A 16,889-nucleotide genomic window follows, 5' to 3' on the forward strand; every position below is an offset into this window, starting at 1 on the left:
GTTCATACTGCCACCTACTGGACTGTAGAATGTAGTGTGGGCCATAGGACAGAAGGAGGAAATCCTGTGAAGAACCTGTGGAGGGCAGCAATACACCTAAGATGTTCTACTAGTCTGCTGGAAATAGAAAGAAGAAGAACGAGGGGAAAGCAAGATGACGTTTGATGGAGAAAGTCTAAACGTGGGCATTATAGTTCTGTATTTTTAATCAGTGCATCCATGTGCACATATATGTCGTTTTATATAGGCTACCTTTTATTTTGTTTCCCGAGTATCCTGGTTCCTTGATTTTTGTAAGTAAAAATCTTCAATCGCGCTGCTGGATCAGTTTGAATTACTGGATGGATAGCGGGAAAAGGAACAATATGTGACAAGGAAGGCTGTGCATGGTGCGAGTCAGACAAGATGCCAAGTGGAACAAACATTTGAACAAAGGGGTTATAGGAACAATGGTAAATGGGTTATACTTGCATAGCGCTTTTCTACCTTCAAGGTACTCAAAGGGCTTTGACACTATTTCCACATTCACCCATTCACACACACATTCACACACTGATGGCGGGAGCTGCCATGCAAGGCAATAACCACGACTCATCAGGAGCAAGGGTGAAGTGTCTTGCCCGAGGACACAACGGACGTGACGAAGTTGGTAGAAGGTGGCGCTCGAACCAGGAACCCTCAGGTTGCTGGTACGGCCACTCTACCAACCGCGCCGATCCCTTTCAGTGTTTTATGCAACTGACTCTGACTTTGTCTTACCTCTCTATTTTTGGAGGTAAAACTCTGGAGCTTTTGAAGTGTATTTCTGGTCTTGTCATCGTCGTCCGGACAGAAGGGCGACACGGCAGTGCGGCTGGATCAAAAGAGACGTCGGAGACGCTTTACTGAAGCAAAAGTTGCTTTATTACCAGCGAGCGTCATTTACACAGGACTGCAGTTCCTGGGAGGAGGTCAGGTCAAATATGGAGGACTCCTCTCCCGGAGAAGCCAAACCATCGTTTTATATATTCCTTCTTTCACTGTCTGGGTGTGCGCTAAAGCTAAACAGCACCACCTGACCACGAAAGGAGATGTTGGTGTGTAAGTGTCTGGAAAACAACTGCTTTAAGTCATAACTTAAAGGTTGGTGTTTGAGCTAAACAGGTAGTCTCCTTTCAAGGATATGGTTGTCACTTTTGCATTCCGAAGTCCCAATTAGGGCCTCTTTTCCTACGAGAAGTGATCCAATTCACCTGCGAGTATCAAACTAAGGGGCCTTATCTTATCATGTGCTCAAACTGAAATACCACTGTTTACTCAAACCTGATGGTTTGCTTTCTCCGAGATGAATATGAACATTCACCAAGTGTAGAACATGATATGAGTGAATTAATACACTTCATTTTACGTACTCAGGAGTTTGCACTTAACCTGCTCTCTGGAATATTCCCCCGGTGACTGTGTGAGTTTTGTGTAAACATGTTGATACACATTGTTACAAACTGAGAGGAACATCAACCTCTCATAAATATTGTGTGTCTGAAACTGTCTCGTTTTTATGAACAACATAAAACAATCAGTGCATCATCCTCACATGACAATTCATCTTCCTATAGACAATATATTCAAGAATAGTGTTAATAATAAATATAAAGTTAGTAAACATGTGAGAGTAAGAAGTAAACAAACCTGTTCTGTGTAACACAACTTGATGTTTTTGATGTTGTCGCTCCTTCTCCTCTTTTGTTGGACAAAGTTCCTCCTCGTACTCTGCTATCGTTCTTTCGCACATTTTCACACAATCACAACACTTTACACTCACACTTGATCTCTGCTTAGCGATGTGTTTTGATCACTTCCGCCTCCCTTTGTTAGCAGCTAACAAGCTAAGCTAACTAGCAAGCTAAGCTAGCTCGAGAAGCGTCAAAGTGCGCTCAGACTAATAAAACCGGATGCAAACAGTTATTAACGATGTTTACTCTATTTAATAGAGTCTAATAAAGGACATATATGTGTACATGGCCGCACAGATTAAGAACACTGAACTGTGACGACTGCAATAACGTCTTCACCGTCAGACGCCATCTTGCTTTATCCTCGCCGTGTTTGGTTCGCGCGCAGTGTTGTCAGATCTCGCGAGAGAAACAAGTAACCAGCTCTTTTCCAGATCTCGCGAGAGAACAAGTAAAACCAGCTCTCTCCTCCGTAAACATGTTTTAAGGAGACGCAGCATTGGCTGCTGTGACGCGAGAAATTGGGCCGCCATCTTGAAGTGGTGATGAGGAGCCGGCGAGCAGCCTAAACTGACAGTTGACAGGTAGAAAACAAAGATGGTGTTCAGCGTCTTCCTGCTCAAATGAGCGGACTGTTGAAAATAGCAATCGGGGGACTACTTTTCACGAGTAAGATTTAACATTAACGTACTATTGGTTGTATTTTGTGAAAATAATATTACCACAAAGTTGAGAAAGAGCAAAGATCTTCAATATTTGTATGTGAAAATCACAAAGAAATCTTCTGGGGGAGGATGACGCCCCTACAGGGGTTTGGTTTACAAACTTTCAGCCCCACCTAAAACAAAATTCACCAGCCGCCACTGATTATGATGTGTTCTCATTTTAGGCAAATAATAATACTTTCTTAACAGTATAATTGTAACCAGGAATAAGTCTTCAAGTAACAATATTCAAATACTAACATTGTTGGGTAAGACAGAATTTGGTTTTACTCTGAATCCAGTGAAACAAATTGGTGGTTTTAGCTGATATAAAGACTGTCAGGTGTTTATATATGTTTATGTTTAAGTATTTGGCTTTTATCCAAAGCGACATACATAAAAAATACATATAAAACAATCACTGTAAACATTATCATTTAAGGTAAGAATGTCAATCAATCAATTCCTTTGTTGTCATTGTCCTAATAACACTCAAGTCATACATGTCAACGAGATTTTGTGTGTGTAATACAAAATATCAATACAAAGTGTCAAGACAGAATAAACTCTCTGCTGCTGCAGCAACAGAGATACAGTCTATAGATATATAGATATCTAATGTATCTATACATTGTTTATGTAGGATATACAGTATGCATGTATATATATAACCTAATCATTTTATTTCTTCAATTTAAAATTAGTTGACCGTTGTTTTCCCCCTTCTCTGGGATTATATTACCAGTTTTGATCTCGGACGTCTGGTCACTTATAGCATATAGGAATATTCTATTACTGTTGAGCAAACTATGAATAATAAAACACGCCAAAACATGTGTCCTTTATCATAGCTGCACGTATGACAAAAAAAAACGTAAAAATCAGTGGTATTCAGTGAGGTAAGATGAATTAAATGCGCTGACAGTTCATTGTTACTGCCAAATGATTTGCACTGAGTGGAGCGGATCACCACTCCAAGATGGCGGCCCCGCGTCTCGTCAGTGCCAGTAGGCAGTAGCGCTCGATGCTGCCTACTCTTATAACATGTCTATGGTTATAACGTTAGCAGTGAGTTTACAGCCTCACTGATTTAACTACACAGCAAATAAAAGTTACGTCACTTAGCCAATAAACGTTAGCTTACATTCAAAACTTACCGTTCTTTGTGCAACTTTAAATATTGAACGAAGTTGGAAGTTGTTGCGTCTCCGTCTGTAATCTTCGAACCGCATGCTTTGCATACTGGAATTCGTTTTTTTGTTGACCAAGTCGTAGTTTTAATACCCGAACAAAACTATTTTTGGCATCATTTTTCCTCACTGGCGCGTTGTTTGAGAGCTCTTCTTCGTTGGTTATCCTGCAATTTGATTGGATGAATGCTGTGGGACGAAAATAACGTGGATCTAATTTGATTGGATGTTGTACTGACAGGAACAACACGCTGACAGACACACACGTACACAATGAAAGATACGGAGCGCTCCTAAATAACTTTTTAATCTTTGGGTTTTGGGGAAAGTAGCAAGTCCTGTCAAGTCAAAAGGCTCAAGTCCAAGTGAAGTCACAAGTCATTGATGTTAAAGTCTAAGTCGAGTTACAAGTCTCTTTACATTTTGTCAAGTCGAGTCTAAAGTCATCAAATTCATGACTCGAGTCTGACTCGAGTCCAAGTCATGTGACTCGAGTCCACACCTCTGGTAATTTGTATTCCGTAGTCCAAATTAGGGCCTCTTCCCTACGAGGAGTGATCCAGCCCACCTGCGAATGTCAAACTAAGGGGCCTTATCTTATTATGTGCTCAAACTGAAATACTTCTATTTACTTAAACTTGGTCGTTCACTTTCTCCAAGGTGAATATAAACCTTCACCATAAGCAAAACATAATATGAGTTAATTAATTCACTTCAGTATCTAATGGTGCATCAGAATTGGTGTTTTGTAGGAAGAATGTTGTTCCTGTTTTGCGTGGGCCGTGTGTGTCCTCACCCAGCCAGTCTCTGGTAAACAATGTCCCATCATGCTGACATCCACTGAATGTGAGGGCTCATAAAACACCACATAAACATACATAGGCCAGCCCCTGGGGTCGACTTCCCAAGGATGCTGAGTGTCTCCTATCTTGGGGAGTTGTGAAGAAGTTGTAACGGACAGGCCACTGACGGCCAAGTGGGGGGTTTGATTGATTGATTGATTGATTGAGAAGTTTATTGACATCTTAAAGAATTGAATCCATGTAATGCTTTAAAAAGGCAAATGGATGGCACAAAAAGCCAAAAGGCTTGTTTCCATTGTGGTCCATTAAGTCAGTATTTTGGTGAGCAACAGGGCCCCAAAATTGTAAACGGACTGACACTGTGTAAGAGAGACATGGCACCATCTGTGTCCTAATTGATACGATGACATACAGCAATTTTCAAGGTCCAACTTTTATTTCAGCCACGCCTTCTTCTCGTTAACAACGATGCCAAAATAATGCCAAAAGAATGCCGTCAGAACTAATAAATAAGAAAACCAGAACTTACAATTAGTCCGACATCCCATAAAAGAAAACACATTGATTTCACATACATTATCAGAAATAATCATACCTCATTGGCCTCACAAACTCCGAGGGAATAAAGTTTATTTTCAAGCCGAGACTCCATTAACCTCTTACATCGAATGCTTGCTGTCTCATGCTGCTTCCCTTATTCCGTCACATATTAATTGTCCCCCCAACAATGTGACCAAACCGGGACAAAAAATATGTCCCCCTCCAATTGACATGGGTTTTGTAACAAAAATAAAGTTAACATATACTTGCATGAATTAACCAAAGGAGATACATTTTTAATCACATTATATGTAAATATGAACTTATATTTATACATTGTATTTATTTACTCTAACCAACCAATAATTATATAACATATATACAATGTGCTTCTGTCAGCAGCTACACTTTTCCTAACTAAGAGTTTCCCGCTTGTCTCCAACACTTCCCCCATGCATTCCTGAGCTAAGACAAAAGGTGTGTGCCTCACCCACACTCTCCTGTAAACAGACGACCTTTGTCTTTTGAGGCTTCCAATAAATACTCCAAAAAATGTATTCTCTGAACATTTCTTATTAAATAGATTATTACATTGTAACAAAACAGACACTTTACTTTTGCTTGTCCTTATGTCCCTGCAAGATGATGTTACGTTTTGGACGCATGGCTGCAATGGTTGTGATCTCTCGGATGCAGAATTTTACACCAGTAAAACCAGCAAACCAGCAAACCAGTAATTATAGTCTGCAAATTGTGTTGTTGTTGAATGATATTTATCTGATTTAAAGTCAAATACAGTTTATATATTTGTCTGTCTATCTGTGTTGGCCCTGTGATGAGGTGGCGACTTGTCCAGGGTGTACCCCGCCTTCCGCCCGAATGCAGCTGAGATAGGCTCCAGCACCCCCCGCGACCCCGAAAGGGACACGCGGTAGCTAAATGGATGGATGGATCATTTGTTGCCGTGCTTTTTTTTTGTAGACACCATGCAAACATACATTTAGAATGAATCGTTCATGACTTGCCCATCACAACGACTTATTGGCCCCGCCCCTAAGTGACGCATGCGTGGAGGATATGCGCTTTGCAGCAAAGTCCTCCTTTACTCCACACACGCTTCTAAGCCTCGGCACATCTCCTCACATCGCTACTAACTACACTTTATTCATCCTCCGTGTCAGGATAAACTCCACTCGTCTCACTCAACTTTGGATATTATTAGGCCCGCTTAGCTTGCTAGTTGTTTTAGCGCGCTAGTTAGCTTAGCGTGCTAGTTAGCTTAGCTTGTACGATAGCAGAATACAAAGAGGAACTTTCTCGAACAAAAGAAGAGAACAAAAGACTACGTCAACTACTGGACGCTGTTTTCAAGAAACCTCAAGTTGTGTTACACAGAACAGGTTTGTTTACTTCTTACTCTCACATGTTTACTAACTTTATATTCCATCATTAACATGAACATGACGTGTTAGACTAATTTTGATTAATAGGTGTAGTCAGACACATGATTGTTATTGTGTTATTAATGTGATTATCAGACAGCAGTCATTTCCATTAGATAATGTTCAAATATAGGTGATTTGGCACACTTATAATTAAAAACAAAACAAAAATAATGTTGTTTTTCAACAGATATGTGCTAGTATTGTATATGTGGATGGGGGCCCTGCTTTGGAAATAATGTGTACCCCTTTCAGAGATCACATTTAGTTCCACTTCAAACATTCACATGATCCACAATGAGATGAGATGGTATAACGTGAACAGTTCTGGAACTTTCTACCTGGGGGGGGGGGAAACGGGATCTCGTTGGAAGCGCAATGTATGAGCAGACGCCGTTTGGGTATAACAAAATGGTGTCTGCCAATGTAGTTTACAATGTCACTACATCAGTAGTTGTCAAACTTTTATCACCAAGTACCACCTCAGCATAGTAGGCCATAATTATTCATTAAAAACAAGGAAGACACGTTATTTAACAGGTATATTTAATATTTTTAGTTACTGTAACATTACACACAGTTTGAACAGTAACACTGTGTTTGCATGTAGGAAAATAAAACACTGCACTTCAATAATTAAATGATATTTGGCGTACCACTGGGTGATGCCCGCGTACCACTAGTGGTACACGTACCACAGTTTTAGAATCCCTGCACGGTCGGTTCAGGAAGACATGATCAATGCACGCGTGCGCAAAGACAACGTCACTTACTTTTTACTTGTTTTACGTCAGTGATGTTCCTGCATGTTGTCACTACCATAGTTTTCTTTTTTGTCATCTTTATTTGAATAACAATGTCACATAAAAGGTGACATGCTGATCATTTAAAAATTACGGAGCCCCTAAAGGGACATGGGTACAAATTTTTCTTAAATATGTATCTGGTGCGCACTAGTTAGTTTTTAGGATGCAGCTTCCTCAGTTGACCTCTGACCTGGTCCACAGAGATGACTAATGTCTGCTAGAGGTGGTGGAGGAGGAGCAAGAGGGGGGTGCAGCCATGGCTGGGGGGGAGGCGTGTTGAGGGGAGAAGAGGAGGGGGTGGCTGCGATGAGGAGTGGGGGGTGGGGAGGACACGTGCTGGTTGAACCGGTTGAAGAAGTTCTTCAACTCATTGGCCCTCTCTATTGTCCCCCCTACTGCTCTGGTCTTTGTCTTGTGGCCTGTGATGGTTTTCACACCTTCCCAGACCTCCCTCATGTTGTTCTGCTGCAGCTTCTTCCTGTAGCTGTCCTTAGCCTTCCTCACCTCCCGCTGTGCTGCTCTCATTGCCTCCCTGTCTCCACTCCTGAAGGCAGCTTTCTTCTTGTTGAGGACAGCTTTAACCTCCTGTGTTACCCAGGGTTTGTTATTAGGGTAGCACCGAACAGTCTTAGCAGGGCAGGTCACGTCTACGCAGAAGTTGAGGTAATCCGTAAGACAGTGAGTCAGACCATCAATGTCCTCACCATGTGGAAACTGTGTACCATTTGTCTGTCACACAATGACATCACACTCAGACATTCAGTGACAGTTTTCCAGTGTTTATCAGTGATTTTTCTTTAGTTATTTAGAATTTTGGACCAGTAAAAACCTTTTAAAAAAAGTGTTTGCGAGTGAAATTTTCTGAAATTTGTAGTTATATTCTTGCTATCGTTTACATTTTCAGAATGTATAATATTGACTTTTAGAGAAATGCTTTGACAGTTTTGTCAGGTTCAAACACTGATGACATCTATTAGACAAGACAAGAAGCAAAGCAATCAAACAGAGACAGGATTCAATTTAGCTTATGAGGAGAAACATCTGGGCTGCAACTTTGAACAGTTTCCCACCACGCTCTGACGAGGGAGTTCCACGCGTCCTTTTTTATTTGGGCCTTTTCTGATTACATAGCTGGAAAGGATAGAAATGTAGTTTGTCTCTTTTATCCGATTATTAATCGATTAATCGAAGTAATAATCGACAGATTGATCGATTATCAAATTGGTTGTTAGTTGCAGCCCTAATATATATATATATATATATATATATATATATATATATATATATATATATATATATATATATATATATATATATATATATATATACACATTTATATTTATATATGTACTGTATATTAGGGCTGGGCGATATGGCCTTTTTTTAATATCTCGATATTTTTAGGCCATATCGCGATACACCATAGAGTGGCCGTGCCAGCAATCGGAGGGTTCCTGGTTCGATTCCCACCTTCTACCAACCTAGTCACGTCCGTTGTGTCCTTGAGCAAGACACTTCACCCTTGCTCCTGATGGCTGCTGGTTAGCGCCTTGCATGGCAGCTCCCGCCATCAGTGTGTGAATGTGTGTGTGAATGGGTGAATGTGGAAATACTGTCAAAGCGCTTTGAGTACCTTGAAGGTAGAAAAGCGCTATACAAGTATAACCCATTTATCATTTATTTATTTATATATCTCGATATTTTGCCTTAGCCTTGAATGAACACTTGATGCATGTAATCACAGCAGTATGATGATTCTATGTGTCTACATTAAAACATTCTTCTTCATACTGCATTAATATATGCTACTTTTAAACTTTCATGCAAGTCAATTTAGCAAAAGTGTATTTATTAAACAGTTATTAAAGGCCTACTGAAAGCCACTACTACCGACCACGCAGTCTGATAGTTTATATATCAATGATGAAATCTTAACATTGCAACACATGCCAATACGGCCGGGTTAACTTATAAAGTGCAATTTTAAATTTCCCGCGACACTTCCGGTTGAAAACGTCTATGTATGATGACGTATGCGCGTGACGTCAATGGTTGAAACGGAAGTATTCGGACACCATTGAATCCAATACAAAAAGCTCTGTCTTCATCCCAAAATTCCACAGTATTCTGGACATCTGTGTTGGTGAATCTTTTGCAATTTGTTTAATGAACAATGGAGACTGCAAAGAAGAAAGCTGTAGGTGGGATCGGTGTATTAGCGGCGGACTAAAGCAACACAACCAGGAGGACTTCGAGATGGATAGCAGACGCGGTAGCCGCCGACCTCACCTTGACTTCCTCCGTCTCCGGGCCGCCGACCGCATCGGTGATCGGGTGAAGTCCTTCGTCGCTCAGTCGATCGCTGGAACGCAGGTGAGCACGGGTGTTGATGAGCAGATGAGGGCTGGCTGGCGTAGGTGGAGAGCTAATGTTTTTATCATAGCTCGAGATCCCGTAGCTAAGTTAGCTTCAATGGCGTCGTTAGCAACAGCATTGTTAAGCTTCGCCAAGCTGGAAAGCATTAACCGTGTATTTACAGGTCCATGGTTTAATAGTATTGTTGATTTTCTGTCTATCCTTCCAGTCAGGTGTGTATTTATTTTGTTTCTATCTGCATTCAAGCACGATGCTATCACGTTAGCTCCGTAGCTAAAGTGCTTCACCGATGTATTGTCGTGGAGATAAAAGTCACTGTGAATGTCCATTTCGCGTTCTCGACTCTCATTTTCAAGAGGATATAGTATCCGAGGTGGTTTAAAATACAAATCCGTGATCCACAATAGAAAAAGGAGAAAGTGTGGAATCCAATGAGCCCTTGTACCTAAGTTACGGTCAGAGCGAAAAAAGATACACCCTGCACTGCCTCTCTAGTACTTCACTTTAACGTTCCTCATCCACAAATCTTTCATCCTCGCTCAAATTAATGGGGTAATCGTCGCTTTCTCGGTCCGAATCTCTCTCGCTCCATTGTAAACAATGGGGAAATGTGAGGAATCCTTCCTCCTGTGACGTCACGCTACTTCCGGTATAGGCAAGGCTTTTTTTATCAGCGACCAAAAGTTGCGAACTTTATCGTCGTTGTTCTATACCAGGGGTCGGCAACCTTTACCACTCAAAGAGCCATTTTGACAAGTTTCACAAATTAAAGAAAACAATGGGAGCCACAAAACTCTTTTGAAAATTTAAAATGAAATAACACTGCATACAAAGCTTTTTTTTGCTTTGTGCTATGTTTAAACCAGGGGTCTCAGACACACGCCCCGGCCCGCACCTTAATATAAAAATGTAATGATAGTGCGACCCGCGATTGCGCCTGATTGCGTTATACTTGCCAACCCTCTCAATTTATCCGGGAGATTCCCGAGTTCCAGGGAGTGATGGTACTGCCTTTAGCGCCCTCTACAGCCTGCTCCAACAGCGTACCTGCTCGGCCACATGTTGAATGCAGCTTCCGCATGCACAGTGCACACTTAAGTGACAGCAAGGCATACTTGTTCAACAGACACACAGCTTACACTGACGGTGGTCGTATATAACAACTTTAACACTGTTACGTTACAAATATGCGCCACACTGTGAACCCACACCAAAAAAGAATGACAAACACATTTCTGGAGAACATCCGCGCTGTAACACAACATAAACACAACAAAACAAACACCCAGAATCCCATGCAGCCCTAACTCTTCCGGTCTAACCCCCCCCCCCCATCCCCCTCCCTACCCCCAAACCCGCCCACCTCAACCGACGCACGAAGGGGGGGGGGGGGTTGATGTGTGGGGGGGGGGTTGGTGGTAGCGGGGGTGTATAATGTAGACTGGCTGCATGGGATTCTGGGTATTTGCTGTGTTGTGTTTATGTTGTGTTACGGTGCGGAGGTTCTCCAGAAATGTGTTTGTCATTCTTTTTTGGTGTGGGTTCACAGTGTGGCGCATATTTGTAACGTAACAGTTTTAAAGTTGTTTTAAACGGCTACCGTCAGTGTAAGCTGTGTGGCTGTTGACCAAGTATGCCCTGCTGTCTCCTACGTTAGCAAGCAGAAGCTGCATACAACATGTGGCTGGGCTGGCATGTGATTTGTACAGGCAATAGAGGACAATTATTGCAGTACCGCTAAGGTACACTCTTAATTCAATTGTTAGGGTGAAAATCGGAGAATATTAGCCCCGGGAGATTATTAGGAGAGGTACTGACGTCCGTAAAACTTCAGGGAAAACCGGGAGGGTCGGCAAGTATGCAGCTGAGCCGCATCAGAGTGGTCAAAGAGCCGCATGCGGCTCCGGAGCCGCGGGTTGCCGACCCCTGTTCTATACTAAATCCTTTCAGCAAAAATATGGCAATATCGAGAAATGATCAAGTATGACACATAGAATGGATCTGCTATTCCCGTTTAAATAAAAATAATTCATTTCAGTAGGCCTTTATGCAGCTGTTGTGAGAGTAGCATATGTGTGTGTGTGTGCTCCTTTAAGAATGGCAGTATGTGGGGTGCGTGACGAGTAAGTGAGTGGGCAAGTTAGGAGAGGTAGCGCTAGCATGTGCAGGAGTGTCAATAGCATGGTGGATGTCCGCTTGTGCCCTGCGGACATTATAAATAAAGTGACCAAGTTGTAACTAATCGATGGCCTCGTCATTCCGACCAAAGTGAAAGGTCTCCCCTGCTCTCCTCGACCACGGTCTGGGAGCCGACAAGCAGGAAAGGTGTAAAACAGTACTTGCAACGCGGTGCCTCCCTGTTTAAAGCGTCACCTTTATTGTTAGTTTTGAAGCCCAAATACCTCCATGTTGTACTTCACACCCTCATTATTAACCAGTAGAATTGTAGTTTTTTGCCTTTCTTCCTCTTCTAGATGTTATTGCTTGTATGCACTTTGTGTGTGCGCCTCGACCCTGTAGTCACTCAGATGAAAGAGCGGAAGCGATACTTTTCAAAGGTGGTATCGTACCGATTTCAATTGATTGTAATGTATATAATGTAATGTATTGTGGCCAAACAGCTCAATTTTTGTTTCATCTGACATCACATGGACTAAGATAAGACCTTCTGGAGGAAAGTTCTGTGGTCAGATAAAATAAATATGTAGCTGTTTGGCCACAATACCCAGCAATATGTTTGGAGGAGAAAAAGTGAGACCTTTAATCGCAGGAACACCAATCCCTACCGTCAAGTTGCTCTGGGCCTGTTTTGCTGCCAATGGAACTGGTGCTTTAAATGGGACAATGAAAAATGAGGATTATCTCCAAATTCTTCAGGACAACCTAAAATCCTCAGCCCGGAGGTTGGGTCTTGGGCGCAGTTAGGTGTTCCAACAGGACAATGACCCCAAACACACGTCAAAAGTGGTCAAGGAATGTCTAAATCAGGCTAGAATTAAGGTTTCAGAATGGCCTTCCCAAAGTCGTGTGGACAATGCTGAAGGAACAAGTCTATGTCAGAAAAACAACACATTTAGCACCAATTTTGTCAAGAGGAGTGGTCAAAAATTCAAGCAGAAGCTTGTGGATGGCTACCAAAAGCGCCTTATTGCAGGTAAACTTGCCAAGGGACATGTAAGCAAATATTAACATTGCTGTATGTATACTTTTGACCCAGCACATTTGCTCACGTTTTCAGTAGACCCATAATAAATTCATAAAAGAACCACAAATAACCGAATCGTAAAGCAGACTCGAACATGAAATCTGAATTGGTAAAATCCTATCAATATCGTTCCTGACATGTGACTGAACAAAGATGGACTCCTCTAGAGCATGTTTGTCTTCTTGTGTCCTGCAGAAGTCTGTGAAGAACATCTTCTCTCTGAGCAACAGAAGTGGAGCTTCAGGATGGACAAGGAGGAGCCACAGCCCTTCCACATTAAGGAGGAAGAAGAGGCGCCACATACATTACAAAGGCAAAGGGAAGAAAATAACCCACTGACCTCCCATTTTAAAGAGGAAGAGGAGGAACACAGCATCAGTCAGGAGGGAGAGCATCTTGAATGGTTGGAGGAGTTCCCAGTGACTGGTGTCCCTGTGAAGAGTGAAGATGATGAGGTCAAAGGTGAGAGTGAGGAGAAGAGAGAGGCGGAGCCTCCAAGCAGCAGCTCAACTCAACACATGACAACAGAAGCTGATGGAGACCACTGTGGAGGATCACAAGCAGACAAGCTCTTAGCTCCACTATCAGATAGTGAGGACACAACGTCACACTCTCCTGACACTGATGATGAACACTCTAAAGATGATAAGACATGTCACACTGACAACACACACTTCACATGTTCTCACTGTGACAAAACTTATCTTAGTCATTTGAAAAGACACATGAGAACACACACTGGAGAAAAAACGTTTTCATGTTCAATCTGCGGTAAAAATTTTAGTCATAGGCACGATTTGAAAATACACATGAGAATACACACTGGAGAAAAACCTTTTTCCTGCTCAGAATGTGGTAAAGATTTTACTCAAAGCAACAATTTGAAAAGACACATGAGAATACACACTGGAGAAAGACCTTTTTCATGTTCAATCTGCGGTAAAGATTTTACTCAAAGGCAAAATTTCCAAGCACACATGAGAATACACACTGGAGAAAAACCTTTTTCATGTTCAATCTGCGGTAAAGATTTTACTCAGAGGCAACATTTCCAATTACACATGAGAAAACACACTGGAGAAAAGCCTTTTTCCTGCTCAGAATGTGGTAAAAGTTTTGTAACAAATGAAAACTTAAAAGTACACATGAGAACACACACTGGTGAAAAACCATACTTCTGTTCAAGCTGCAACAAAAGCTTATGTCACCTAAAATCTTTGAAAGCACACATGAGAACACACACAGGAGAGAAAGTGTTGAGTTGCAGTGTGTGTGGTGAAAGATTCTCTTATAAGTACCAGTGTAAGAAACACAAGTGTGCTGGTGAGAACAGCAGCAGCAAAGTTAAAAGAAAACTTTAACTCTGACTCACTAACAACATCAGCACATATAACATGTGTGACATCATTGTTGTGTGTGTAACACAATCTTGTTATTATGCTTATAACATATATAGAGTAAATACTTCAGATTAGTGCTTTTATTTCAGTCAAGTACATGAGTTAATATACACATTTGTGTACTTTAAAATGAACAGAACAATTTGACTGAAAAGGTGAGAATAAACAGTACATAAAATATGTTACATACAATAAACATTTTGTGTAGAAATTCATAATTCACTTTTATACTTATTCATAATAGTGTTTTATATATGTTTTTTTTAAATAATGAAGTGTTACATATATTATTTTCTAATTGTAGATGAATCCATAGATGAACTCCTTTATATGATATACATATTTGTTTTACATGTGTTCATACCTTTGCTTTTGTGTACTCATAAATCCCTCTTAGTTCATATTTACTGGTTCACATCTGAAACATCTTCTGGACCACTTCTGGACGCATATTATTATTTACTTTGTAAATCATTAGAGCAGTTGTCTTTTATACAATTTTAAAATGTGTGACTTTATGAATCATTTGTTGGGTCTCTATAATCCATTCTGTTAATTGTCTTTATTACTCTCTTGTGTAATATGAATATTGTTGTGTGATTGTTTTATATGTATGTCCACAGACCTTTATGCAATAAACAATGTATGCTTCAACTAAAGTTGGGTACAATAAATGTAATTAATATTTGTGGGTATGTATTTTATTCTATTTATTATCGCAGTCATTTTTTAAAATGTTTTCTTCATATGACTTACATGTAGTTTCCAGCTTACTTCATCATCTAGACCAGGGGTCACCAACCTTTTTGAAACCAAGAGCTACTTCTTGGGTACTGATTAATGCAAAGGGCTACCAGTTTGATACACACTTAAATAAATTGCCAGAAATAGCCAATTTGATCAATTTACCTTTAAATCTATGTTATTATTAATAATTAATTATATTTACACTTAATTGAACAGTTTAAAAGAGGAAAAAACAAGAAAAAAATGACAGTTAAATTTTGAAACATAGTTTATCTTCAATTTCGACTCTTTAAAATTCAAAATTCAACCGAAAAAAAGAAGAGAAAAACTAGCTAATTCGAATCTTTTTGAAAAAATAAAAAAAATAATTTATGGAACATCATTAGTAATTTTTCCTGATTAAGATTAATTTTAGAATTTGGATGACATGTTTTAAATAGGTTAACATCCAATCTGCACTTTGTTAGAATATATAACAAATTGGACCAAGCTATATTTCTAACAAAGACAAATCGTTATTTCTTCTAGATTTTCCAGAACAAAAATGTTAAAAGAAATTCAAAAGACTTTGAAATAAGGTTTAAATTTGATTCTACAGATTTTCTAGATTTGCCAGAATAATTTTTTTGAATTTTAATCATGATAAGTTTGAAGAAATATTTCACAAATATTCTTCGTCGAAAAAACAGAAACTAAAATGAAGAATTAAATTAAAATGTATTTATTATTCTTTACAATAAAAAAAAAAAAATTTACTTGAACATTGATTTAAATTGTCAGGAAATAAGAGGAAGGAATTTAAAAGGTAAAAAGGTATATGTGTTTAAAAATCCTGAAATCATTTTTAAGGTTGTATTTTTTCTCTAAAATTGTCTTTCTGAAAGTTATAAGAAGCAAAGTAAAAAAAATAATGAATTTATTTAAACAAGTGAAGACCAAGTCTTTAAAATATGTTCTTGGCTTTTCACATTCTATTTGAGTTTTGTCTCTCTTAGAATTAAAAATGTCGAGCACAGCGAGACCAGCTTGCTAATAAATAAATAAAATTTAAAAAATAGAGGCAGCTCACTGGTAAGTGCTGCTATTTGAGCTATTTTTAGAACAGGCCAGCGGGCTACTCATCTGGTCCTTACGGGCTACCTGGTGCCCGCGGGCACCGCGTTGGTGACCCCTGATCTAGACTAACTCAGCCTGGAGGATGTGTGTAATGTTGAGATGTATTGGAGATGACTTGGTTTGTTTGGATGTTGTCAACCTGTCAATTGTTCTATTTAAAGGCCTACTGAAATGATTTTTTTTTATTTAAATGGGGATAGCAGATCCATTCTATGTGTCATACTTGATCATTTCGCGATATTGCCATATTTTTGCTGAAAGGATTTAGTAGAGAAAATCGACGATAAAGTTCGCAACTTTTGCTCGCTGATAAAAAAAGCCTTGCCTGTACCGGAAGTAGCGTGACGTCACAAGCGGTAGTGCTGCTCACAATTCCCCGTTGTTTACAATGGAGCGAGAGAGATTCGGACCGAGAAAGTGATGATTACCCCATTAATTTGAGCGAGGATGAAAGATTCGTAGATGAGGAACGTTACAGTGAAGGACTTGAGAGGCAGTGATGGACGTATCTTTTTTCGCTCTGACCGTAACTTAGGTACAAGCTGGCTCATTGGATTCCACACTCTCTCCTTTTTCTATTGTAGATCACAGATTTGTATTTTAAACCACCTCGGATACTATATCCTCTTGAAAATGAGAGTCGAGAACGCGAAATGGACATTCACAGTGACTGAACATGTAAATACACGATTAATAATTCAGCTTTGCGAAGCTAAAAAAATAGAAGCTAACCTAGCTACGTAGCCAACATTATAGCAGCAGTCTCAAATGCAGATAGAAACTAAATTTAAAAAAACCCTGACTGGATGGATAGACAGAAGATCAATAATACTATTAAACCATGAACA

At 40.0% G+C, this 16,889-nt stretch overlaps 3 protein-coding genes across 3 annotated transcripts in view; 2 read left to right on the forward strand and 1 right to left on the reverse strand.

The window, feature by feature from the left end:
- Positions 1-16,889, reverse strand: part of LOC133640880 (zinc finger protein 658B-like) — a 119,598-nt gene that overhangs the window by 56,911 nt on the left and 45,798 nt on the right. The window lies entirely within an intron of this gene.
- The window catches only part of LOC133640637 (zinc finger protein 501-like), a 31,758-nt gene continuing 20,896 nt past the window's right edge, over positions 6,028-16,889 (forward strand). Inside the window, exon 1 of the mRNA XM_062034169.1 lies at positions 6,028-6,349. The gene's annotated coding sequence lies outside the window, so the exon portion shown is untranslated. The remainder of the gene's footprint in view (positions 6,350-16,889) is intronic.
- On the forward strand, positions 12,969-14,803 carry LOC133640712 (gastrula zinc finger protein XlCGF8.2DB-like). Its single transcript, XM_062034282.1, has one exon. The coding sequence runs from the start codon at positions 13,024-13,026 to the stop codon at positions 14,137-14,139; it is 1,116 nt and encodes a 371-aa protein (XP_061890266.1). The 5' UTR covers positions 12,969-13,023; the 3' UTR covers positions 14,140-14,803.

The sequence above is a fragment of the Entelurus aequoreus genome, linkage group LG23 (genome assembly GCF_033978785.1).
Source record: "Entelurus aequoreus isolate RoL-2023_Sb linkage group LG23, RoL_Eaeq_v1.1, whole genome shotgun sequence".
Taxonomy (NCBI): Eukaryota; Metazoa; Chordata; class Actinopteri; order Syngnathiformes; family Syngnathidae; genus Entelurus; species Entelurus aequoreus.